This window comes from Rhinopithecus roxellana, chromosome 1 (genome assembly GCF_007565055.1).
Source record: "Rhinopithecus roxellana isolate Shanxi Qingling chromosome 1, ASM756505v1, whole genome shotgun sequence".
In the NCBI taxonomy this organism is placed as follows: domain Eukaryota; kingdom Metazoa; phylum Chordata; class Mammalia; order Primates; family Cercopithecidae; genus Rhinopithecus; species Rhinopithecus roxellana.
In genome coordinates, this window is record NC_044549.1 from 160,156,164 (window position 1) to 160,183,499 (window position 27,336).

The window sequence follows — 27,336 nt, forward strand, 5'->3', positions numbered from 1 at the left end:
TGTCACTCGGCTGCAGCTGAAGACAGAGATCAAGGCCTCTCAAGGAGGAGCTGCTCTTCATGAAGAAGAACCACAAAGAGGAAGTAAAAGGCCTACAAGCTCAGATTGTCAGCTCTGGGTTTATCGTGGAGGTAGACGCCCCCAAATCTCAGGACCTTGCCAAGATCATGGAAGACACCCGGGCCCAATATGACGAGCTGGCTCGGAAGAACCGAGAGGAGCTGGACAAGTACTGGTCTCAGCAGACTGAGGAGAGCACCACAGTGGTCACCACACAGTCCGCTGAGGTTGGAGCTGCTGAGATGCTGCTCACGGATCTGAGATGTTCAGTCTAGTCCTTGGAGATCGACCTGGACTTCATGAGAAATCTGAAGGCCAGCCTGGAGAACAGCCTAAGGGAGGTGGAGGCCCACTACACCCTGCAGATGGAGCAACTCAACGGGATCCTGCTGCACCTGGAGTCAGAGCTGGCACCGACCCGGGCAGAGGGACAGCACCAGGCCCAGAAGTACAAGGCTGTGCTGAACATGAAGTCTACTGGAGGCTGAGATTACCACCTACCACTGCCTGCTGGAAGATGGCGAGGACTTCAATCTTGGTGATGCCCTTTACAGCAGCAGTTCCATGCAAACCATCCAAAAGACCACCACCCGCCGGATAGTGGATGGCAAAGTGGTATCTGACCAATGACACCAAAGTTCTGAGACATTAAGCCAGCAGAAGCAGGGTGCCCTTTGGGGAGCAGGAGGCCAATAAAAAGTTCAGAGGTCATTGGAGAAAAAAAAAGAAAGTAGTATCTCACTAACAAAGCTAAATATAATGAACTGTACATTAATATTTTGCCTATATTTTTCTTGTGCTTTAAAATATTTAACTTTAATATTGAACTGCATTTCAGCAGAAATATAAAGTTGGGCTCTAATTTTATTTTCAAATGTCTACTCAGTTGTCCCAGCATTTCATATTGGTAAATTCATTGTACATTCCCTTACCTGGATTGCTTTCTGTTTTTCGTTTACTACTTGTACCTGCTTGGGTTCAACTGTACACTTTCTAGTCTGTTCTATTCTTTGTTTCCATGTTAGTTCTAGATTACATGTTAATATCTGATAGGATAATCTATCCCAGCTGTGATGTTTTTTAAATTTTTTTCCCTATTTTCACATGTTTATATGTTTCTTCTTCAAGTTGACCTTTATAACTTTTTTCACAGTCACTGCTGGTGCCTCCTTTCCTTTGTCAGATTATATTGGATTTTTATATGACACATAGATTAATTTTGGGAAAATCATTTTATACTACTCTAGTTCCTAAGAGGGAAACTTTTCAGCTATTTCTTTGTCTCAGGTTATGTCTTAGTACTGATTCTTAAGCTCCTCAAGGTCTTTCCCAGTCTAAATGCTATGAAGGTTGGATACAGTGGCTCACACCTCTAACCCCAGCCTTTGAGAGGCCAAAGCCAGAGGATTGCTTGAGGCCGGGAGTTTGAGATCACCCTGAGCAACATAGTGAGACCATGTCTGTACAAAAAATTTAAAAATGAGCCAGGTGTGGTGGTGCTGCATGGCTGTAGTACCAGATACTTGGGAGGCTGAAGCAGAAGGATTGCCTGGGCGACAGAGTGAGACTGTGTCTGTCTCTTTAAAAAAAGAATAAAAACTAAGAAAACAAAATGCTATGAGTTTTACAGTGCAGATTAATAATGCATATCTTGTTTATTGTCATAAAAATGTGTTGAATATTTACTGTGTGCCAGAATCTGTGTCTAGCCCTTAGAATATAGTGGTAAATAGCACTTTTCTATGTTTGTTGAAACAAATGATCAGTTACAGGATTTAAGACATGTAAAGAAAAACATGCTTAAAAAGATATTAAATTATAGTAGGAAAAACTCAAGTTTCCAAATTTGAGGTGAAATTCAAGAGACATTTATTCCTTGTAGGTATTTGGTCCTTTATTCACCCTATAGAGAGAGTTAAATCTAAAATTTGGCAGGAAAATACCATTTGTTTGTTTTTACTAAGATTTATGAGTAGCACTGTTTCTAGGAAGCTGCCTGTACTTTTAGAGAAACACTCTACCATTTAAAGGGTTTTCACGTTCATTATCTCACTTGATAATAAACCAGTCCCAGGTTGTGGGGAATCCCTTCTTTCTTTCATTTCCGTTTGTAGTTGAGCCATGATTTGAGGAAACAGTTCTTAAATAACACATGAATGAATCAGCCACACCCTTGTGGAGTTCAGCGTGAAACAAATGCCATCTGATTGCTTGTCCATCCTCTGTACACACCCATGAGATTCATGGTTCCAGCCTAGTAATATGCCCCTTTCATGGGAAAGTAGAATATTCATTGGCTTAGAGTTCAACTGAAGATGTCAGTCTACTGTAGCTGGTTGAAGCTGCAAGGGATTTATTATGCATCATTAGTTGGCTTCCAAAATTTTTGGTAGGGTTGGAGGAGCAGGCTCTAGGCTGAGCTTCCAGGAGCACCTACTGGAATCATACCACGGAACTGGCCTGCCATCAGAAGGAAGGCGAGGAAGCAGGATCTACTCTCATGTCTACTGGGTCCTGGATGTCCATTGTCCCCATTGCGGGTCATGATACCAAATGGCTGCCCCCTGACTTGCCTCTCAACACTATGAAGCAAGGAATGGGACGCTGGGATTTCAGTTTTCTGTGGACTGACGCAGAAAAACAAGTACCTCCATGGCTATGTCTGCCAGCAGGAACATAGAGGCATCCAAAGCTTGTCCTTTGGGACATGGTGTTGTCTTTTTCCTTCTAAGTCTAGGTTGGGTGTGCCTGCCGAAGCTACATCATTGTGTGGAACCTGGGCTGTGGTCCAGCTTTCCAGCCTCTAGTGAGTAGTAAGGCACACTGCAAGGGGAATGTGGCAGAGGTGAGTGGATCCACGTGGAGTATTTACTACATCCACTTCATTGGATTCTACCTGGGTCACTGTGTTGGAGGTGGAAGGCCACCTGTGATTTGTGTTGCTTCTAAAACATCCTAAGGACTTGCCCTATTTCAGTTAAGACACACATTTGATTTCTAGCTATGTAACCTTTACAACTGACCTGATACTTCCTGAACTTCCGTCTGTAATAATGAGAAAGATAATGACGATGTCACGTGTTAGTAGAAGATAAAGTGAGCAAAAATACATTGAAGCTCTGTCTCAGAGGTAATATTAGCTTATTTCTTGGGTTACTATAGGCTTGTTTCTTCCCTTTTTTTATCAGCCGGTCTAGATATTGTAGATTAATTCTGCTTGGACTGGGCTGTGTTTGGAATGAGTGGTCATATCAGCTTCTAGTGAGTTTTCACACACTCAGCAATGAGGGGGAACATAGAATTTAGCCTCTCTGGTATATACTAGAGTTAGAATTAGGATCATACCTGTAACTAAAGAAAGCTTAAAAGCTATATTAAAAACCACAGAGACCTGCTTGTTTGAACTTTGAACACAACGAGTTCATTTAGACTATGTAAATGATTAGTAGAATGATCTAGACACCGTCATGAGTGATGCCAGCTTTGTAGGTAGAGTGGGAACATTTCACTGATTTGTGTTCCTATAGACTGTATTCAAAGAAGTCCTGAAAAGCCATGGGGTAGTCAATTTTCCAGAGGTCTGAGTTTAATGACCTGTGTTGGAAAACATGCAAAGCTCTGATCTCATTCCTTATCTTGCCTTGCCCTTTCCTTCATCTATTCAAACTCTAATTATAACAGGTGCCGCTTTCTACAGGGAAAATGGGGACCTTTATTGTGTATTTTAACCTGCCTTGTTTCCAGAAAGAGCTTCAGGTAGGACAGAAATCTTTAAATTTAGGTTTTAAAGGATGCAACAAGTAATCTACATCAATCAAAAACTGAAAAGCACAAAGATCACTTTGTTTGAAGCACTAAACACTAAGCAGGCTTGAAGGGATATTCTCAGATAAGTCACCTTTAGAGACGAAAAGCAGTTATGTTGCCTGACACTGTTCACAGCAGTCTCGGAGTAAACAATATTGAGAGCTTGTCAGCTAATCTCCCTGCAACTTTAGTTTCAGAGGGGAGAAATGTCTGTGTTCTTTGAAGCTCTGACCTTCTTTTGGTCTCAGGGAATTTCCTCAGGGAGAGAGATGTCTGAAGAGATCTATAACAGGTATACTTAATATTCTACTAGCTTATGCTTTGGAAATTATGTCTAAGATTCCTTTTAATTGTGACATGAATATTGAGCAGTTTTCCTTTTTATTCACATTTCAGATCATGAACTAATGTTCATGCCTCCCTGGGAAGCTAATGTGAAATTTTTAAACTTCCCTTTATGTGATTAGGTTGCTTTTGTGACAGGTGGAAGACCAAAGCTCAGTTAACTAGGTCACTGGTTACTACCAGGCTGGTTTAGCGGCTAGCCTGTGGAACAAGAGCTCAGGTGGGAGCTGACGCTTATGTTTCCAGTCTCCCAAGGTACAAAAAAGGTCAGTCCACAAGAGTTAGGTTGCAGATTTACATAACTGAGAAGTGGGGAGATGTCTTCTGCATGCCCCCAGAACTAAGATTCCTTCTTTGTTTCACTACAACTTTTTATGTAAAATATCATACAGTACTAAAACCCATATACAATTTATTTTTTTTAAGAGATGGGGTCTTACTCTGTTGCCCAGGCTGCAGTGCAGTGGCATGATCATAGTTCACTCTAAACTTGAACTCTTGGACTCAAGCAATCCTCCTGTCTCAGCCTCCTGAGTAGCTAGGATTACAGGCTTGCACTACCATGCTTAGCTAATTTTTTTTTTTTTTTTTTTTTTTTTTTGAGACAGGGGTCTCACTGTGTTACCCAGTCTGGTCTCAAACTCCTATACTCAAGTAATCTTCCTGCCTCGGCCTCTCAAAGTGTTGGGATTACAGGCATGAGCTGCCGTACCAAGCTACCTGGCTAATTAAAAAAAAAATTTTGTGTGTGGGGATAGGGTCTCACTATGTTGTCCAGGCTGGTCTCAGACTCCGGGCCTCAAGTGGTCTTCCTGCCTTGGCCTCCTAAAGCTCTGAGATTATAGATGTAAGCCACTGGGCCTGGCCTAGACTTTAAATCATGATCAAACAAGTAACCATATGCAGCCACTGAGGTTAAGAAATAGAACATTACAATATTTTAGAGACCCCTTGTAGCCCCTGCCCTCTTCTGCAGAGGTAACCACTATCCTGTTTTGTTTTGTTTTTCTTTAAGCATGTATGCATTCTGTATCCTTTTTTAATTCATTTTTTATTTTATTTTATTTTTTTGAGACAGAGTTTCATTCTTGTTGCCCAGGCTGGAGAGCAATGGCGCGATCTCAGCTTACCGCAACTTTTGCTCCTGGATTCAAGTGATTCTCCTGCCTCAGCCTCCTGAGTAGCTGGGATTACAGGCATGTGCCACCACGCCCAGCTAATTTCGTATTTGTAGTGGAGATGGGATTTCTCCATGTTGGTCAGGCTGGTCTCAAACTCCCGACCTTGGGTGATCCGCATGCCTCGGCCTCCCAAAGTGCTGGGATCATAGGCATAAGTCACCGCGCCTGGCTGCATTCTGTATTCTATAAAGTTCAAAATTTTCCAAGTATTGTTTACCTTGCCTCATTTTGCATCTCACGGAATACAGAATCACATGGGATTTCCTTTTCTGACTTGCTTCTTCCATTCATCATTGAGTGTTTTCCATATTGACATAGGTAGCTGTTGTTCCTTAACTTTTGAAGTTTTACCATATTTTATTTTATGAATGCACCATAATTTGCCCCTTCTAGGTTGATGGCCTCCTGGATTGCCATCTTTTGAACTGATTAACTTTTTGTGTGTGTTTCTCATTCCCTTTCTTCTGTTTGTTTGGAAGTTATGCTGTATTCTTTTAGTAGATCTCTAGCTGTCTTAACATGCATATTTAATCTATTATACAGGCTAAAATTAAACAGTATTTTTATCCTGCTCCTAAACAAATACAAAGACCTCAGAACTCTAAATCAGATAACATTCTTCACAATTTATAGTATGTTCTTGTTATTTAGTGTTAGCTACTTTTCCACCTACAAATTAAGCATTCTAGTTGTTTTACATAGTCAACAATTTAGCTTTACTCACAACCCACATAGTTGCCTTATATCTTTGCTCATTGTTCCTTCTTACACCTCACATCTCCTACTTTTCTCTGGAAATCTTTTTCTTCCTCATTCTTGAAAGATAATTATACAAGTTATAGAATTCTAAGTTGGCAGTTATTTTTGTCTCAGTGCATTTGAAAGTATCATTCTTCTATCTTACTGGTCTCCATGGTTGTTGTTGATGCTGGCAGTCAGAATTGCAGATTGCCATCTTTTTTTAAATTTAGCTACTTTGGCTTTAAAAATTTTTTGTCTTTGTATACAGCAGCTTCATTATGATATGTCTAGCTCAGGTTTTCTTTTTATTTATCCTTGGGTTTGGTTGAGATTCTTAGATCTAATTACTACTCTTTCAACAATAATGGAAAATTATCAGCCATTGTCTCTTAAAATATTGGGAATATTGTCTTTCCCATTTTATTTCATCTACTTCTAAAACTCTAAATATGTATTAGATCCTTAGACTCTATCTTCCATGTCTTTTAAACTGATAATTTTCAACTCTGGGTTCCTGGGCTGCATTTTAGTTATTTATATAACTTTAATTTTAATAATTCTTGTTTTTAGCTGTTTAATCTATCATTGGATTTTGAATTTCAATTCTCTTACATTTCTAGAAATTCTTGAACTTTTCCAGATCTACTGTGTTCTTTATGGCCTATATAGACTCAGACCCAACTCAAATGAGAGAATAAGTGTGGCTATAAATTGAAAGGGAGATCTTTTAACCCTCCACTCATTGCCGAGATTGAGATACTAAAGTTATCTTGCTGCTCCCTCTGGACACTGAGTTAATTTCTTGTCCATCCTCACATTGAAGGGATGGCCTTTTAAAATCCCAACTGTACATGGGTGGTTTCCTGTTAGACTTTCTCCTTAAATGGGCCCTTTGCTTTGTCTCCCGCCACCCTGTACCTAGATGAAAGCTTGACAAAGGATTTGAGTAGATATTTCTCCAAAGATATACAAACAGCCAATAAGCACATGAAAAGATGCTAAAAGTCATTAGTCTTTAGAGAAATACATTCCAAAATCACAATGAGATGCCGTTTCACACCTATAAGGATGGCTATAATTAAAAAGATAGTAACAAATATTGGCAAGGATGTGGAGAAATTGGAACAAATATATGTATGTTTGTGTGTGCGTGTGTGTGTGTGTGTGTGTGTGTGTGCGCGTGCCTAGGCTAGTCTCAAATGCCTGGGGTCAAGTGATTCGCCCATTTCAGCCTCCCAAAGTGCTGGGATTACAGATGTGCGCCACCGTGCCCAGCTAAAATATATATATATATATATTTTTTTTTGAGACAGAGTCTCGCTCTGTCGCCCAGGCTGGAGCACAGTGGCCGGATCTCAGCTCACTGCAAGCTCCGCCTCTCGGGTTTACGCCATTCTCCTGCCTCAGCCTCCCGAGTAGCTGGGACTACAGGCGCCCGCCACCTCGCCTGGCTAGTTTTTTGTATTTTTTAGTAGAGACGGGGTTTCACCGTGTTAGCCAGGATGGTCCCCATCTCCTGACCTCGTGATCCGCCCGTCTCGGCCTCCCAAAGTGCTGGGATTACAGGCTTGAGCCACCGCGCCTGGCCGCCCAGCTAAAATATTTTTAAACATGTTGCTGAGCTGGCATGAAAAGAAAGTATCCCAAGTTATATGTATATCTGTACACACACACACACACACACATATATACACACATACATGCTTTTTCAAGGTCATGAATGTTCATCGCAGCGTTATTCATAATAGCCAAAAGGTAGCAACAACTCAATTGTCCACTAACTGATGAATGGATAGACAGAATACCCATACAATGGAATCTTATTTGACAATAAAAAGAAATAAAATATTGATACATGCTATAGTATTGATGACCCTTGAAAACATTATGCTAAGTGAAAGAAGTTAGACACAAAAGGCCACATATTGTCAAATTCCATTTATGCAAAATGTCCAGAATAGGCCCGTCTGTAGAAACAGCAAGTAGGTGAGTGCGTTAGTGTGTGCTGGGAGAGGGAGGAATGGAGAGCGATTGCTCATAGGTGTGGAGTTTCTTTTGGGAATGATAAAAATGTTATCATCTGAAATCAGATAGTTGTGGTAGTTGCACACCTCTTTGAATAGTCTAAAAATTACTGAATTCTACACTTTGAAAAGGTGAATTCTGTGATGTATGCATTATATCTTGAAGTGGTTTAAAAAAAGGATAGAAGCTCAAGAGTCCTCAAAGTTTAACAGATTTTCAGGGTGGAGACTGGTTTTGACATTGATGACTCCTAGGATTCTTGTTTTATTTAATGTTTGGCTTCTTGGGATATTTTCTTTTCATGCCAGCTCGGCAACATGCTTAAAAATGTTTTAGCTGGGCACAGTGGCTCACATCTGTAATCCCAGCACTTTGGGAGGCTGAGATAGGCAAATCATGTTTGAGACCAGCCTGGGCAACATGGCAAGACCCTGTCTCTACAAAAAATTACAAAAATTAGCCAGGCATGGTGGTGCATGCCTGCAGTCCCAGCTACTTGGGAAGCTGAAGTGGGAGGATTGCTTGAGCCCAGGAGGTTAAGGCTGCAGTGAGTAGTGATCGTGCCACTGCACTCCAGCCTGGGTGACAGGGTGAGACCCTGTCTCAAAAAAAAAAAAAAAAAATTCATGTTTTACCCACACTTGTTTCATTTGGGAGGATACCCAGTCTGTCACAGTGTCAGAAATTGAAGTCAGAATTCCTTTAATTTTTTTTATTTTAAAAACGTTCAAGGCACTAAGAAAAGTTGTATGGACAGTGTAGTGAACTTCCTCATACATACACTGTAATTTCTCAAATGTAAATATCCTGCTTCATCCTCCCTCCTTCCTGTCTGTCTGCTTCATATTTTATGGAACCATTTGAGAGTAGGTTGCAGACATCACACCCCTGAATACCCTAGCTATTCCAGCATGCATCTCTAAAGGACAAGAATATTCTCCTGCATAACCACAGTGTAACTATCATTCTCGAAGTTTACCAAATTGTCCTAATAATGTTCTTTATATTCTTTTTCCCTGTCCAAGATAAAGCGTAAGATCACATGTTATATTTTGTCACCATGTCTCTTTAGTGTCCTTTAGTCTAGAATATTCAGTCTTTGTCTTTCAGGACCTTGACAATTTTGAAGAATCCAAGTGAGCTGTTGGGGGAATGCTCTGCAAATTAGGTGTGTGTGGTGTTTCCTCGTGAGTAGATTCAGGTTATGTATTGTTGGCAGAAATCCCACTGAAGCAATGTTTGTACATCGAGGGGCTTGGGATGTCAGTGTATCCCATGATTAGTGAATGTAACCAGAATCACTTTTCTTTTCTTTTCTTTTTTAAAAGACAGAGTCTCACTCTGTCACCCAGACTTGAGTGCAGTGGTGCAATCACGGCTCGCTGGAACCTCAACCTCCCAGGCTCAAGCAATCCTGCCACCTCAGCCTCCCAAGTAGCTAGGACTACAGGTGTGCACCACCACACCTGGCTAACTTGGGTGTTTTTTTGTGGAGACAGGGTTTCGCCATGTTGCTCAGGCTGGTCTCGAACTCCTGAACTCAAGCAGTCTACCCATCTCAGCCTCCCAAAGTGCTGGGGTTACAGGTGTGAACCATCACACCTGGCCAGAATCACTTTTCTGCAAGCTAAATGTGATCTTTTTCTAAACAGAATGACACAGAACTGGGAGCCAAACAGACTTGGCTTTGAGTCTTGGCCCTGCTACTGTTAGCTCTGAGATCTTAAGCAAAATATTTAATATGTTAAAGCATCTGTAAAATTTGTCTAATAATACCCACTTCTTACGATTATTGAAAGAGTCAAATAGAAATTCATGTAAATTGTTTAGCACTAGCACATTATAAGAACTCATAACTCTTGTTCTGGGGGAGATGATAGTATCCAAATGGCATGGGGACCTCTCCGTCCCTCAAAGCTATTGGCGAAATTGCTCAGAATCTCTGTGTGACGAGCACAAAGGCCTCCCATATTTCTTTTTTTTTTTTGAGATAGAGTCTTGCTCTGTCACCCAGGCTGGAGTGTAATAGTCCGACCACAGCTCACTGCAACCTCTGCCTCCAGGGTTCAAGCAATTCTCGTGCCTCAGCCTCCAGAGTAACTGGGATTACAGGTGTGCACCACCACGCCCAGCCAATTTTTGTATTTTTAGTAGAGGTGGGGTTTCGCTATGTTGGCCAGGCTGGTCTTGAACCCCTGGCCTCAAGTGATCTGCCTGCCTCAGCCTCCCAAAGTCTGGGATTACAGGCATGAGTCACCACTCCTATGTACTTCAGTTAATTCCCAAAGAGCCCGTATTCTCTTGCCCTTTTCCGCCTTCTCCCCCACCTCCTTTATCCTTTGCTGTCATCCATCTCTGGTGTCTGTAAAAAGCTCACTGGTCCCAGTGGTGGGTTGGTTTTAGGTGTTGACCGACGACCAGTACAGAGGCTCTTGGAGAATGCAAAGACCTACCTCCTGTTCCATTCTCCTCCCACTTCTGTTTGATCTCCCTTCCCTCCTGGATTACTCATCCTTCTCCTCTCCAAATCCTTCTTCTGTTGTGCAGGGAAACTCTCCAGCTCCTACCTCCAAACTGTGTATCTTACTTCAGTGAGGGCACTGCAGAGAAAAGACTCCTCGCCAAACCGGAAGCAACTTCTTAGAGGGCAGTGGGCCTTATAAACAGGAACTTCTTTTCCTGCAACATGATTGTTTTTATTCTTCTTATTGTGCAACAGCAATGCCGTGGATATTTCCCTGATGTTTATTTTGACTTGAGAGCACAGCAAGTGGTTTGAACCTGTATGAGCAATACCTTCATGCTGGCACTGCTTGGCTGGCAATTAGAGTAATTGCCTGTGGCTAACCATGGACCTTTGCATGGGTGCTTTACCTGAATCCAGAGGAGAAAGCTGGGGTCAGCTGAAATTGTGCCCACAAGATCTTTGTTCTTTGGAGGGGAGGATTAGCTGGGGCCCCGTGCAATGCTGATGCCACTTTGGTTATTTTCTTATAACCCGTGTCGTCAGTGGTTCCCACAAAATGAGCATTGGATGTTGCACCTTCTGCGTCTTCCTTTATGCCACCTCTCACTCCTCCTTCACGAAGCTGTTTGTCTGGATGAACTTGTTTGGTGAGGCTGCCAGACCTTCCATATCAAACTGAGGGCTGCCTTTTTCACCGGCTGTTTTTTGCTTCATGATTCTAATATCTAGCCCTGTCTCCTGAGAAAAAAAATTTGTTTTTTTGAGATGGGGTCTCACTCTGTCGCCCAGGCTAGAGTGCAGTGGCACAATCATAGTGCCCTGCATCCTTGAACTTGGCTCAAGGAATCCTCTTGCCTTGACCTCCCGAGAAGCTGGGACTACAGGCACATCCCACCCTCCCCAGCTAACTTATTAATTTTTTTGTAGAGATTGAGGTCTCACCATGTTGCCCAGGACAGTCTTGAGCTCCTGGCTCAAGCAATCCTCCCACCTCAGCCTCCTGAGTAGCTGGAACTACAGGTGTGCTCCAACACACCCAGCCCTGAGAAATTATTTAGTCTTGAAAAGAGGAGAGAAAGGGAGAAGAGAAAGGAACAGAGTTTAATCCTGGTAAAGGCCACTGGTGTCCAGGGAGGCCCTACATGGTGAGGCTGTGGGCAAGTAAGGCCCCACCGTGGTTGCTGCTGCTGACTTAGAGGCTTTGTCTTTCCATTTTCCAAGGATTCTCCCTTTTTCTTTATTTGTTTATTTCTTTTTTTTTTTTTTTTTTTTTTTTTTTGAGACAGAGTCTCACTATGTTACCCAGGCTAGACTCAAACTCCTGGGCTCAGGTGATCCTCCTGCCTCAACCTTCCAAGTAGCTGGGATTACAGGTGTGTGCCACCACATCTGGTTTATTCTCCAGGGAATGGGACTGCATTTGAGGGTAATGAGAGTTTGCAGGCACTGTGTTGTGTTACCCAAACTCAAAGGACTCTATTACCCTAAGTTATGTTACTTGTTCCAATGAAGTCGTTGTTTTGGAGAGGCCTGTGGACCAGAATGATACCGGGCCCCAGACCAGTTGTGTTGGCCTATACAGTGCTGAAAATCAGAATTAGTTGCCAGTATGTAAATATCAGATATCATAAGAAAATCTAGATTTCCATGATCTCTTGGAAAATTGGACAAATGCACAATACTGAGCCTACATTTCCTCATGGCAGTAATCCTTTGGAGCCAAGAAGTGGCTGCCCTCTGCATATAAGACTGTTGGTCAAGATGCATGTTTGACTGTTGTACCAAAGACCAAAACAAGTGGCTTAAACAAAGTAGAAGCTTGTTTTTCTCTCATGTGACAGTCAAAGCACTAATTGCCCAGGGCAGATATGATAGCTCCATGGTGTCAGAGACACTATCTACTTCTGTCTTGTTTTTCCCTGTTTTCTGCAGTGGGTTCCATCTTCTGGTCCAAGATACTGCTTCATTTCCCACCTCCTGCCTGCTCCAGCCTTCAGCAGGCTGGAGAAGTAGGTTCCTTTCTTCAAGATCCAACCTGGAAGTTACATGTATCATTTCCTCTGGCATCCTGTTGGTCAGAATGTACAGCATGGCCACATCTGACTGCAGATGAAGCTGGTGAAATGTCCTCATCCACGTGGCCATGTGAATAGCTAAAACCCACTTCTTGCTAAAGGCAGAAGGTGAGAGTGGATGGTATGGACAAACTATACTCTGTGCTATGAGGGGCCTTGCAGTCACCTATTTGCTACTACCCTCAGCTCTCTCCAGTCTTCCCATAACTGAGGCCAAGAGGCATTGTCATTTGTTGCCTTATAACTGATGCGTTTCACTCGTTTATGTTACCTGCTTGGTCCTTGTAGACATTTGAGTTTGCCTTCTCAGCTAACCCTGATCATCTCTTTCAACACACCTCCATGCTTTTATATGTGTTGCTGCCTCTGTTTAGAATTACCTGGCCTCCCTTTCAGGCCTGGCAAACTCCTTCTCTGGATAACGCAGCCCCATGCCTCCCTTCCCAAACTGAGTTATCTCTGTTGACATATCCTAATACATAAGCTGCTAATGTTACATAATACCTTTTAGTTTACTTACCTTTATATACTTGATGCCCAGAACAGCACTGGGTACATAAAAGACTAAGGGTCAGTCCTGTTTACTGAGTGTTCATTCAGAGAAAGACACTTCCTAGAACTTCAAAGCATTTTTAATATCTAACAGTGAAATAGTGTATTAGTCACAACCTGTACAGCTGTAGATGATGGAAACTTGGCTAAATTGGCTTCCATGACAACAAAAAGGAGGAGGACTTACTGGCTCATGTATCTGACAAGCTGAGCTATGTATCAAGCTTCAGGTATGGCTGGAATCAGGAGTTCAATAGATAGCAGGACTCAGTCTCTCTCCTCAGTGTCTTGGCTGTGCTTTCTTCTGAATAAACTTCATTCTTAGAAAGACTTCCCCTGCATGATGACAAAGATGCCACCCACAGTTCTGTATTTTTCTTATAGTTAGTGACTTTTTAAGAAACCATCAGGCTGTTTCTTCACAATGGTAACCAAGCACTTCATAGTGGCCACCAATCAGAAGGAAGTCCCTGATTGACTTAGCTCCGGTCACACGGACATTCTCGGTCCAGTCAATGTGGCCAGGCATAAGTGAGGGGGGAGAATAGGGTCTGGAAGCAGGGAGCCTAAGGCCGATTCACACTGACTTCCTAGAACGGAATCAAAAGGAAAACCCCAACTTTCCATGCCCAGGTAATGAAAGGATCAGAGGCTACTTCCTTTGCACCCCCACCCACTTTTTCTTCCTGGCAGATGGAAAATGGAAAGTACTCTGATTGGTCCCCTCCTGCAACCAATCAGACTGGTCGTGGGCCTAGTCTTCATTTGCATAGGGGTATAACTTTGTAACTTCACTTCAGCCTTTGATTGATCACCTTCTGCAATCTATCAGACTGGTCATGGGCCACAACTTTATTTACATAGGATGTAACCAAGTAACCAATGAGAAATCTCTAGAAGGTATTTAAACTCCAGAAAATTCCATAACCAGCACACTTGAGCCCACTCCCACACTGTGGAGTGTGCTTTCGTTTCAAAAATCTGTGCTTTCATTGCTTCAGTTGTGTGTTTTGTCCAATTCTTTGCTCAAAATGCCAAGAACCTGGATGACTCACAGTGAAGACCCCTCACTGGTAATATAAGTGCTCTGGCCACACTTGGGTCATCTGTCTACTTCTGGTACCTGGTATGGAGTCAACCCTACTCCAATTACATTGAAGGAAAGATAGGTCTCCAAGACAAAAGAAAACAGGCAAAAAACTAAAAAAAAGTGACAATTATATTTGGAACTACCTTTGTCTCATTTTATAAATAAAGCAGTTGAGGCTGAATGATTATAGTAACCTAAGGTCACAACCAGGATGCGGCAGAGGTGGAATTTACTCCAGATCTTCCTGACTCTAAATGGTAGACTGTTAATTCACTGTACCCAGTTATTTCTGAAGGGAGTTATCCTGGAACTCCCCAACCCCCATCTCTGCATGGGGACAATCCTGAGGTTTGATGCTCCTGTGTATGACTGTTAGAATATAGAGATACCTTGTAGGCCCATCATGGCAGGATTTTGTGTAGGAACACATGTTTAGCTGTAAGCTCTGTTTTCCCTGGCACCTCTCTAGCGGCTACACTGTACCTGAAAATATTTCTCTTACCCATCAAAATAACTCTTTACATTAATAAAAGTTGGAAGAGTCAGGCAGCTGGATTCGTCTCTTGGAACCTTTTTTGTTAATTTAGCACATGCATTCTCATTAAGGGGCGGGGTTGCATGCAAGGGAGCAAAAACAGGTTCTTGGCGGTAGGGAGGGAAATCTTACCTTTTTTAAATGAATAAAGTACATATATACATGTAGTATGTAAATAGACAGTTTATCTGTGATGTTAAAATTTCCTGGCGATAATATGCTCTGATGAATGCCGTCTTGAAAACTGTAACAAATCATCCCTCCAGGTCTCATTCTTCAACAGTTGTCACCTTTTTTCTCTGCTCCACCTTGGCAGCAAAACTTCTTGAAAGAGTTGTCTTTATTTCCTAATTCCTTTCATCCCATCTGCTCCTGAACCCTCTCCAATCAGCCTTGTCACTAGTCTACCCAAACAGCTCTTACCGAGGGCACCAGTGATGTCTGTTTTGCCAAAGCCAAGTGGTCAACTTTCAGCACTTACCACATTGAGCCTGCAGGCCACATCGACACAGTTGACCCCTCCCCTCAATCCTTTAAATATCTTATTTTCGCTGGGCGCAGTGGCTCAAGCCTGTAATCCCAGCACTTTGGGAGGCCAAGACGGGTGGATCACGAGGTCAGGAGATCGAGACCATCCTGGCTAACACGGTGAAACCCCGTCTCTACTAAAAATACAAAAAACTAGCCGGGTGAGGTGGCAGGCGCCTGTAGTCCCAGCTACTCCGGAGGCTGAGGCAGGAGAATGGCGTAAAACCCGGGAGGCAGAGCTTGCGGTGAGCTGAGATCCAGCCACTGTACTCCAGCCCGGGGGACAGAGCAAGACTCCGTCTCAAAAAAAAAAAAAAAAAAAAAAAAAATCTTATTTTTGTGGCTTCAAAGGTCACTGTCCTAATTTTTTTTTCTTATCTCACTGGATGTGCACCTCATCTTCTTTCCTGGTGCCTCCTTATCTCCCCAGCTGTAAACACAAGAGTGCCAGGGCTCAGGCCTTAGAACATTCCTCTTCTCCATCTACATTCATTCCCTCAGAATCATGGCTTTCAACTCTCTCTATAGGTCCTCATTTCTAGCCTCAGCCTAGACTTCTCCCCTGGATCCCAGATTTGTATATGCCCACTCACCGTCTTTTCTAATATGTCTCATAGGGAACTCAGGCTAAGTATCAATTTTGGGTTAGTACAGAGAACAGAGAAACATATTAAAAGAACCCATGAGGACACAGTCAGCAAAATCCAGATTGTATGTACAGGACAAATGACCCCGTTTTTTCAAAAAGCAAATTTTAAAGAAAAAGTAATAGAGGAGATGCCTATAGATTAAAAGAGATTTAAGAGAGAAATGTCAATCAGTTGCAATATATGTACCATATTTGGATATTGATCCAAGCAACCATAAAATAATTATGAGATGCTCAGGGTTATTTGAATATTGACTGGGTATTGGATATTATCGTTAATTATTTTTAGCTATGAGAATGGTGATTTGGCGATATTAGAAAGAAATTCAAAAAAATATACCCAGAATGTTATCAGTTCTTACCACCTGCAGTATAATCACCCTCAACCAAACTAACATTCTCTCTTGTCTTATTTTTATATTGCCTCTTAGCTGATTTCCCTGCCTGTAACCGACCCCCTACACCAGTCTGCTCTCAGCACAACAGCCAGAGATATCCTGGTAAGATGTGTCATGGTATTCCACTTCCCATTGCATTTGGAGTGAGAGAGCCAGTCTGTTCAGTTTCAGTCTACAAGACCCCATGGGTTCCTCCCTTACCTCTCTGACCTCATATCCCACGCTTCACTCCTGGGTGAGCGGCTCTGGCCCCCTTGCTGCTTTTGTGACACAGCAAGCATGCCCCAGCTCTAGGCGTTTGTATTTTCTCTTCCTCCTGCCTAGAACCCACTTTCTCCGGGTCTTATTTCAGCACCTCCTTTCCCTGAACACTCTATGTAATAAGTTAACCCTTATCTCCTTAGCCTACCTAATATTTTTCCATAGCGTTTGTCACCATCTGACATATGTACTGTTTTTTAGTCTGATGCTTCCACTAGAACACGAGTTCTGTGAGAGTAGAAACTGTATTTTTCATTGCTCTATCCTTAGGACTTAAATTGCACATAACAGGCACTAAATAAATGTTGAAAGAAAAATAATTTTTCATGCAGGGGGAGAAAATGTTTATAAATGTTTAGGGGGAGCATGATAATGAAAAAAGTTGAGAATCCCTGCTTTAGCCTTGGAAAGCATGTGGTCATCTTGTACCTGCTCTTACTGTTGTTACTGTACTTACATTTTTCTCTCTTTTACACCTTGGGATACTCTGTTTTATCATGTTATAACATGTCATACAGCAAAACTTTGTGAATTAGCTCTAATTGGGGGAAAAGCCATTTGAGTTTCTTCTCTTCAGACTGAGCGCTTGCTGTCTGGCTTCTGTACTGCAGTCGGGGAACTGCACATCGCAGGCACATGTAACGTGACCAGCACATCCCAGGGGAGTTAGCTTCCTTCCCCATGCATGAGCTGGAGCCTGCGGAACAGGATGGGGACAGTTTACTGAGGTGCCATTGATCCCGGGACACGTCTAGGCATTTCAGGCCGGGCAGTTGACCATCACATGGGTCTCTCCTACACAGCAGGATGTTTACTGTGTCTGCCTTTCATGATTTATCTTAACACACAAAAAAACTTGTTTTTTACATGCCCACACACATCCCCTCCCCTCCCCTCCGTCCCACCCTCCACGCTTGGAGAACTAAGATGTCAGGGAGGCCCCGAGGAGGAATAAGCAAGAAATGAGACAATCCAGGCAGGCACTCAGATGTGCCCTTAGTTTATGGCCAGAAAACAGTGCTCTAGGTGTTTCCAGATGACTGTAGCACCTTTTCTGAAACTCCATTTGTAAATATTTATAGCACACTTCTTTCCAAAAAGGATTTGAAGTAGCTTTATGAGTATACATAAACCCACACACAAATAAACACTTCAGGCTGGGCGCAGTGGCTCACGTCTGTAATCCCAGCACTTTGCGGGAGGCGAGGTGGGTAGATCACCTGAAGTCAGGAGTTCGAGACCAGCCTGGCCAACATGGTGAAACCCTGTCTCTACTAAAAGTACAAAAAATTAGCTGGGCATGGTGGCACATGCCTGTAGTCCCAGCTACTTGGGAGGCTGAGGCAGGAGAATCACTTGAGCCCAGGAGGCAGAGGTTTCAGTGAGCCGAGATTGTGCCACTGCACTCCAGCCTGGGCAACAGAGCAAGACTCCGTCTCAAAAATAAACAACAAAAAATAGATATATATGTATACACACTTAGATTTAACAAAACAGGAGTGGAAAACAAGAAACCTGGCCTGAAAGAACTGGAGGAAGCAATGAGGGAGTCTTGAGGGTTAAGTTGGGATCTGTGATCCCACATGCAGCTGGATGCCCTCTGCCAGCCCAGTGCCCAGGGGAGCAGGGTGGGGCTGCCTCACCTTGTCCTCACCTTCTACCAGCCTGTGCATTATATCTCATAATTTTTCCCCTTTAGTCATCACATTGGGTTATCTATTGAAAAATCCTAGTAGCCAACTATATAGTATCATTTCAAAGTGGACGTAGGACTTTGAGTAGACACTCTAGGTGATTGGTGCCTGTCTCCAGCCCGGCCTGTGACCACAGCTCGCAGGGGGCGTGAACTGCATCTACTCATCTTTGTGCTCCAGTACCTGGAAGCCAGGAGGAACTCAATAAATATTTTACTGCATAAATGAATGGCATTACAGTTCTTCTTACAAGAAAGGAAGAAGCCTGTCAGTTGTGTGAGGGAAAGGTCTTTGTTTTTGTTTTTTCCTGGTTCTATTTTGAGTGTTCTCTCATGTGGGCGGTTATATTAGGAATTTTGAGTGGTGTCCTGGGTCTAGTTCTCAAGAAAATTGGGAGAAATACAGACACAGGATTCATGTGGCTTTCCTTGTAAAGGGGAAAATTGAAGTCCTGACTTTGATGAGCAGTTTAATGCAGAATCTGAGAGGCCCCAGCAAAGGTGATGAAGGGACACACCTTTTGTCATATGACCTGGTTCAAGAGCAAGCGGAGATTCCTCAGGGAGGGTAGAGAACGGTACCTAAATGTTAACTGCTTTCAGGGCCACTTTGGGTACATGCTAGAGGTGGTTCAATTTGGGATTATGTAATATAGTAGTAAAAAGCAGGGACCTTGCATAGAATTATACACAAAAATATACCACAAAAAAATAATAGTACAGCTGGGTGCAGTGGCTCTTGCCTGTAGTCTCAGCACTTTGGGAGGCCAAGGCGGTTGGATCACTTGAGGCCAGGAGTTTGAGACCAGCCTGGGCAACATGGTGAAACCTGGTCTCTACTAAAAATATGAAAATCAACTGGGCGTGTTGGCACACACCTGTAATTTCAACTACTCAGAAGGCTGACACATGAGAATTGCTTGAACCTGGGAGGCAGGTTTCAGTGAGCCAAGATGATGCCACTGCACTCCAGCCTGGGTGACAGTGCAAGATTCTATCTCAAAAAAAGAATAATAAAATAAATAATAATAGTAGTAGTATGTGTAAACATGGGTGAAATCTATGTGAAGTGTATTGCGCTCATTTCGGTTTCCTGGTTGTGATAAAGTACTGTAGTTACATAAGGTGCCACTAATTAGACAAATTGGGTGATGGATATATAAGACCTGTCTACACTGTTGATGAGTCTGTAATTCAAAATTAAAAAGCAGGGCATTGGCAACAGAGTTGGATTGAATCCCCCATTACCCCAGTTGAGAGGTGACTTTTTTCTCCTAGCATTTAACATAATTCTTAACTACCTATTTGTTCTTTGCCTTTCTCCCCCAGGAAAAAGCAGAAGCTGAGTCTGTTTTGTTCACTGCTAAATTCTCTGTCTCCTAGCACAGTGTGTGGCACCTATGTTTTGAAGTCAGATGTTTGGATGAAAGAGTAATTGTGGACACAGGTGACTTAAATCCTCTCAGGCGGTCTGCAGTTAGGTCAATACCTCCCTCTCAGGACAATGGGAGAATTAAATGTGTATAATGTAGCTAAAGCTTAGGACCTTCTGTAAGCAAACACTCAACTCCAGGAGGTGGCAGACTTTTCCTGTCAAGGGTCAGATAGTAGTGGCTCGGGCTTTGCAGAGCCTGCGGTCTCTTGTAGCGGTCCACCTTGGCCACTGTAGCACAAACGCAGCCAGAGACAATCGGTTCATGAATGAGTGAGGTGCATTTAAAAATGCAACTTAAAATCTTTTAAATTGCAATTTAAAAATAATACTTTTTATGAATCTGAAATTTGAATTCTTTCCAACCATTTCAATGTATAAAAGTCTCTCTTAGCTTATAGGTGGTAGGCTAGATGTGGTCTCAGGTCCACAGTTTGTGCACTGTCACTTTTGGCAAGCTCCTTCTCCACACTGCTGGCCACTGGGGTACACAAAGAAGCTGTGGAAACTATATAATTTTGTGGCAAAGTTAATGTTCCCCACAAAAGCATATCTGTGCAATGAGTTGCTCTCTGGGCTGGGATGAAGGCTGCTCCTGTGGCCCAAATAAACCCAGCATGCATTTTACATGGGAGGCTTTGTACGATTGGCACCATTTCCCATAGGAAGGTGTAACACACATGTTCTCAGCTCTAGGCAGCTTGCTGTAGAGCAGGGCTGTCCAATCTTTTGGCTTTCCTGGGCCACACGGGAAGAAGAAAAATTGTCTTGGGCCACATATAAAATACGCTAACACTGACGGTAGTTGATGAGCTGAAAAAAACGGTGCAAAAAAACTCATGTTTTTAAAAAGCTTATGAATTTGTGTTGGGCTGCATTTGAAGCCATCCTGGGCTGTAGGCAGCCCAATGGCCGCAGGTTGGACAAGTTCGCTGTAGCGTGTTGTCCAGGTGCACTTGTCTGCTAGAAAGGGCAGATAGATGTGGGCTGCAGCCCGGCCTGATAGCCTCTCAGCTCTGAGCATGGGCAGATCTCTCAGGTCCTCTGAAACTTGGTTTCTTCTGCTTTAAAGGTGGAAAGGTGAGGTGCAGTGGCGTCCTACTTGTGGCTGCTTTGCTTAATTTGGGGTTAGCTAACAGCTGTTAAATTCCTTTTTCTGTCTAAAGTAACTATACTGACCCAATCCATTACAAAGTTGCTTTGAGGACTACAATGAAACAATTTAAGGTGCCTGGCATTTAACCATCAGTTTTATTGGGCACCTTCTTAATGTTTGAATCTACAAAAGGTAAGATCATCTACATTCTTTCAGACACACAGCTATTTACTTCTCTGAATTTGAAATTTTTCTTCAACTTTTTGTCTTCATAAGAATTAACGTGTTAGAGTCATAAATTTTGTTTTCAAAGTTTTACCTAAAACCCTCAGATATCTTGCTCCTAAATAGATTACGGACCAATGTGATACTGCCCTCACTCTTAAAATCTTGAAATCCTTCAACTGTTAATACCATTAAACTATTACTAGCTGATTTATTTTTGTAGTGTTCAAGTAAATTTTAATATAGGTTGGGTGAAATCTAGAAAAGTTGTATATTTTGTCTTTATGTATGATAGGAATTACAAGGAAGTGCCAATTCAGAGTAAAGTTAAATGAAAACATGAGAGTTAGGGAAATAAGGCTTTATTAGAATACATAAATGCCTTCTGTGTTCGATTAGATTGTGAGAATCCGAATAAATATTTTAGAAAATTATTCTTTGAATAAAAGTGCACATTATTTTATGTATCCCTCATTATTTAATGTATTCCCTCAACCATATGGAGATGGTAGAAGAGATATTGATTCAGACTTTGGTTGTGAGTGAAGGAGATAGGAAAACTATCTGGAGGCTGCTGGTAGGATTATAAGGAAAACCACTAAAGAACCTGGAAATATGTTCATATGCCAGTGCCCCTCACCAGACAGTATTCCATGCTTGAAGTTTGGCAAGAGAGAGCTAATCCGTTTATGACTTTAAAAAAAAAGTATTTACAAAATTTTAATTCACATGATATATACTATTTATTTGACATATTTTATTATGGATCATAAAACTAAGGTTCTGGAAGATTAAGTCACTTGCCAGGTATCGCATAGGTAGACCTGGAATCTGAACACAGTTGGCCTGACTTGCAATCCATGGTCTTTTGACAACATCTTTGTTTCTCTGTGTTCAGGACTCTGCTAACACAGGATTTTACATGATAGATCTTGCTCGCAAGGAGCTTACAACTTAATTGAGGAACTGACTTTCGTATATGAGAGTAAGTAGAAGAAAATACCGCTATCATTTCTTTTTTTATTTTTTTAGAGACAGGGACTTGCTCTGTCACTCAGGCTAGAGTTCAGTGACGTGATTGCCCACTGTAACCTTGAACTGCTGAACTCGAGTGATCCTCCCACCTCAGCCTCCCCAGTAGCTGGCACTGCAGGCACCCACCAGACCCAGCTAATTTTTAAAAAACTTTTTTGTAGAGATGGGGGTCTCACTGTGTTGAGTAGGCTATATAGCTGTCATTTCTTTTCTTTCTTTTTTTTGAGACGGAGTCTCGCTCTGTCACCCAGGCTGGAGTGCAGTGGCTCAATCTCAGCTCACTGCAACCTCCACCTTCCTGGTTCAAGCAATTCCCCTGCCTCAGCCTCCCAAGTAGCTAGGATTACAGGCGCATGCCACCACGCCCGGCTGATTTTTTGTATTTTTAGTAGAGATGGCATTTCACCAAGTTAGCCAGGATGTTCTCCATCTCCTGACCTCATGATCCACCTGCCTTGGCCTCCCAAAGTGCTGGGATTACAGGTGTGAGCCACCGTGTCCGGCCACAGCTGTCATTTCTAAAGCACCTTTTGGTTTCCAATGAGCTATCTCATTTGAATTTCCTACCACTATGAATTAGCTGAGGTGCACGCCATTAGCTCATTTTCATGGTGAGGAAACCATGAAAAGGCTCAAAGAGTTAGTGACTTGCCTAAGATTATACCAGTAAGTGACAAAGCCACAGTGTGGTACTTTGTGTCTTGCAGTTTCTTTTGTACCAGAAGTCACAAAATCAACTGCATACAGGGGCCAGGAAAGCAGAATATATGAGTAAAGTGTGTTGTAAGGCAACAGGGAGCAGTGGGTTTGTGATGAACCGGAGACTGACGCTTCCGTCTGAAGAGGGCACTGCTACTTTTCTACAGCTGGTTGTGCCCATAAAGAAGGGAAAGCCCCAGTGATAACAGATCTGATTTCTCAGAGATGCCCTAAATCTGAATTCTAATTTAAAATCTCCTGATTAACCTCCTCTTTAAAAATTCTCAAAACACTGAATTAACCAACACTATGTGTGCTAATCAAAACTGTCTTTTGGGCCTCGAGTTTGAGAATGAACTCTGCTGTATACTCTATGGCCTCTAAGACAAACTCTGATGGCTTTTCCCCAAATGAGTAAGAAGTCAGGAAGCTTCAGAGAGCTATGGTGTCAGAGAAGGCTTCCTGGAGGAGGTGGGATCAGAAAGGAGCCTTGAAGGATGGATAGTAGAAAAGAAAGGAGGGATCCTTCCAGGCTAGGAGAGGGGAGAGAATATACAGTATTGAGCACAACACCTGAAATATTATCTGAGGTAATAGTATTAGCCGTGATGCCAGTATGCTAGTATATTAATAAGAAAGCCAGTCTAACTGAAATAGATGCATAGAAAATGTAGGACCAGCCACCCAAACCTCCAGCAAATACCATACTTAGTGATGAAACATTAGAAGCTTTCTTTTATAAAATCAGGAACATAAGGATCCTATTACCATTTATATTCATCGTAGTACTGGAGGCCCTAACCCGTGTAGTAAGACAAGAATAAGAAATATAAGGATTGGAGGAAAAGGAGGCCAGTCGTGGTGGTGCACACCTGTAATCCCAGCACTTTAGGAGGCTGAGGCAGGTAGATTGCTTGAGCTTAGAAGTTTGAGGTCCGCCCGGCCAACATGGTGAAACCCCATCTCTATAAAATATACAAAAAGTAGCCAGGTATGGTGGTGTACACCTGTAGGCCCAGCTACTTGGGAGGATCACATGAGCCTGGTTAAGGCTATAGTGAGCTGAGATTGTGCCATTGTACTGCAGCCTGGATGACAGAGTGAGACCCTGTCTCAAAAAAAAAAAAAAAAGAAAGAAAAGAAACAAACAGTCATTATGCATAATCAGTATTATCTGCAACAAAAATCCAAGAGAATTTACAAAATAGTGTTCAGCATGATTGCTCAATGTAAGATCATAATACAAAAGTCAATTCCACTTCTGTATACAAACAATACACAGTTTGCAAATATAATTTCTAAAACTTACTATATTACCTTTGTGGAGCAAACCTGTGAAACTTCATAGAAAGATAAAGATCTAAATAAATGGGAAGCTGTACCATGTTCATGAATAGGAAGCATCAGTATTGTAAGATGTCAGTCAGTTCCTAAACACATTCCATGTAATTATAATTCAAATCACAGTTTTGTGTGAGTATGGATAACGTACATGTATATTAAACTGCTTCTAAAATGTGTTATATGTGAAACAGGTAATCAAAGGCCAGCTTTGGAGGACTTTGGTGCCGGAACATGGAGTTTAGACCTGATCCAAGTTTGCTGCTGTTTCTCAGACTAGGGCCAGTGCTTGTATTTTCAAGCATTAAAAACACATTTTTGTGTTATTTTAACAATTCAAGCAAATTCTGGAATTCAAAATTTGCCCAAGGGCTTCTGGGTGATTTCAGGCTAGACACTTGTATTTGTGTTTGCAGTCACATTTATACCGAGTTACAATCATTTGTCATGGGCTGATGACAGAAGAACAAGGCAGACTGATTATATAAGCATCTGGTTAGACCAAGTATAGGCCAACTAATCTTACAGCCCAGCAAAGGCTTGCAGCAGCTAGTGTAAAATGGTTGAAGAATTACGAGCCTGGCTCATTTTTGTATTTTTTATAGATACGGGGTTTTGTCATGTTGCCCAGGCTGGTCTTGAACTCTGGAGCTCAAGTGATCCACTCACCTCAGCCTCCCACAGTGCTGGGATTACAGGCATGAGCCACTGTGCCTGGCCAATTTTATTTTCAAGATTTTACTGCTAACAATATGTAGGATAAATGGGAGATAAGAGGCAAAGGTGAGTTTGAGTAGAGAAGAGTTTTTTCTTTCTTTTTTTTTTTCTGAGACGGAGTCTCATTCTGTCACCCAGGCTGGAGTGCAGTGGCACTATCTCCGCTCACTGCAAGCTCCACCTGCCGGGTTCACGCCATTCTCCTGCCTCAGCCTCCCGAGTAGCTGCGACTACAGGTGCCTGCCACCACACCCTGCTTTCTTTTTTTTTTTTTTTTTTTTTTTTTTGTATTTTTTTAGTAGAGATGGAGTTTCACCGTGTTAGCCAGGACGGTCTCAATCTCCTGACCTTGTGATCCGCCTGCCTCAGTCTCCCAAAGTGCTGGGATTACAGGCGTGAGCTACCATGCCCAGCTGAAAAGAAAATTTATTGAAGGTCAGTTGTTGACAAGTCATTAGGCACTTACTCCCCTCAAAACAACCCCATGAGATAATTTCTCCCTTATATAAATGAGGAAGTTGAGCCTCAGAAATGTTTAGTAACTTATCCAAAGCTACATAGCTAGAAAGTGAAGCAGGTAGGTTGTCAGTTCAGACTGCATTCTGTCAAGCGATAATACAGGGATGAGTAGTAGCCACTCTGGCATGGCCACAAGGGAATCTGGATAAAGGAATGAATCTGGAAACCTTAGTTTTGAATTGCCCTTTCCCACTAGAAAACCTGTGATACCCATTACCTGCCTGGTGTATGGTCTGTTAAACCTGTGATCTAGGGACTGTGTGGCTGGGTCCCAAGCCCTGCCTCCTTAAACCTAGTTCCTAGAATGTATGGTTAGAGGGGGCGTCCTTCCCTGCCACTCTGTATAACTAGTCGCGACTAGTTTCATGGCCTGTATTACTGTTGTTTTTTATTACTTGGTGATTGCATATAGGATGTAAATATTTTCTCGGAAAGTGGAAAAATAAATTAGGTAAGATTATATCTACTTGAACTCTTCCTGCAGATCTATAGCTCTCATTACCTTCTATCCGGATCAACCTTGTGGTTTGAGTTTTAACAACCTGGCCTGGAAACAGAATGTTTTGTGTTTCAAGGAGAGATTATTGGAGAAAATGTTCAGGAGAATCCAAGTATTCATGAGCTTGAGTTTGTGTGTGGTAGAAATGTCTGCCTCCCACATTCCACCCACGCCACCTTGGATTGTCCCCACCTTCATCATGCAGGGCAGCTTGAAATCAGAGGAGATTGTGAAATTGGAGATTTCAAAGGGACCTTGAGCTCGTCTCGTATAGATGCCTCGCAGATAAGACAGGGGCCAAGAGACAAGGACACTTTGTGAGTTTCTGGAAACCCAGCTGAGTCTTGATCTAAAGCCACTCCTGTTTCCCATATGTTGCAACTTTGTGTTTCTCTTTTCTCAATTAAACTCAATTTTCAAATAGGCATAGACTAGGTAATCCATCTACATGGTTCAAAAGTATGAAAAGCTGTGCACAGAAATCTTGCTCTCCCCCGCCTTCCTGCCATTAACGCTACCTCTTACACATGACAACTTTAGGTTTCTTATTTCTCTTTCTTTATATAAACAAAGGATACTGTTTATCCTTTAGGCCCGGGCTTCTCAACCTGGGCACTGTTGACATTTGGGGCTGGATAATTCTCTGCTGTAGGGGACTGTTGTATGCATTGTGGGATGCTTAGCAGCATTCCTGACCTCTACCTACTAGATGCCAGTAATAGCAACCCCCTGACTTGAGTCATGGCGACAAAAATGTCTCCAGATGTTGCCAAATGCTCTGTGAAGGGCAAAATCACATGTAGTTGAAAACCACTGCTTTATGCAAATAGAGGCAAATGCGAACATGTATTTTGATTTTCACCCTTTTCCTTGAGCAATCTATATACATAGCTTCTCTTCCTGACATGCATATATCCTGATAGACATATATCCATATCCTAATAGATAGATATATATCCGTGTCCTGATAGACATCTGTCCATATCCTGATACATGTATCCCAGAATAGATGATGTATGTGCGTATATATGTGCATATATGTGTGTGTGTATATATATATATTTAACTTTTACATGTATAGATATCCTAGAGATCTCTGAATCAGTGGAGGCTGCCCTCACTTTGGCAGCTGTGTGGCAGTCCATGGTGTGGAGGTGCCATCACTGATTGAACTTGTCCTCTGTGGTTAGTTGGGTACTTGTTTCCAATCTGTAGCTATTAAACTGTGCTCAGGCCAGGCATGGTGGCTCACGCCTGTAATCCCACACTTTGGGAGGCTGAGGGGGGGGGCGGATCACTTGAGGTCAGGAGTTCGAGACTAGCCTGGCCAACATGGCGAAACTCCATCTCTACTAAAAGTACAAAA

The 27,336-nt window shown here is 42.4% G+C and overlaps 1 protein-coding gene across 3 annotated transcripts in view; it reads left to right on the forward strand.

Moving 5' to 3' along the window:
* CMTM8 (CKLF like MARVEL transmembrane domain containing 8) overlaps positions 1-27,336 on the forward strand; it is a 128,562-nt gene that overhangs the window by 21,227 nt on the left and 79,999 nt on the right. The window contains exon 3 of one of the 3 annotated variants that reach the window (XM_030932712.1): positions 16,487-16,555. The exons of the other annotated variants lie outside the window; for them this stretch is intronic. Coding sequence (XP_030788572.1) covers positions 16,487-16,555 — 69 coding nt within the window. The remainder of the gene's footprint in view (positions 1-16,486; positions 16,556-27,336) is intronic. 3 annotated transcript variants of the gene reach the window in all.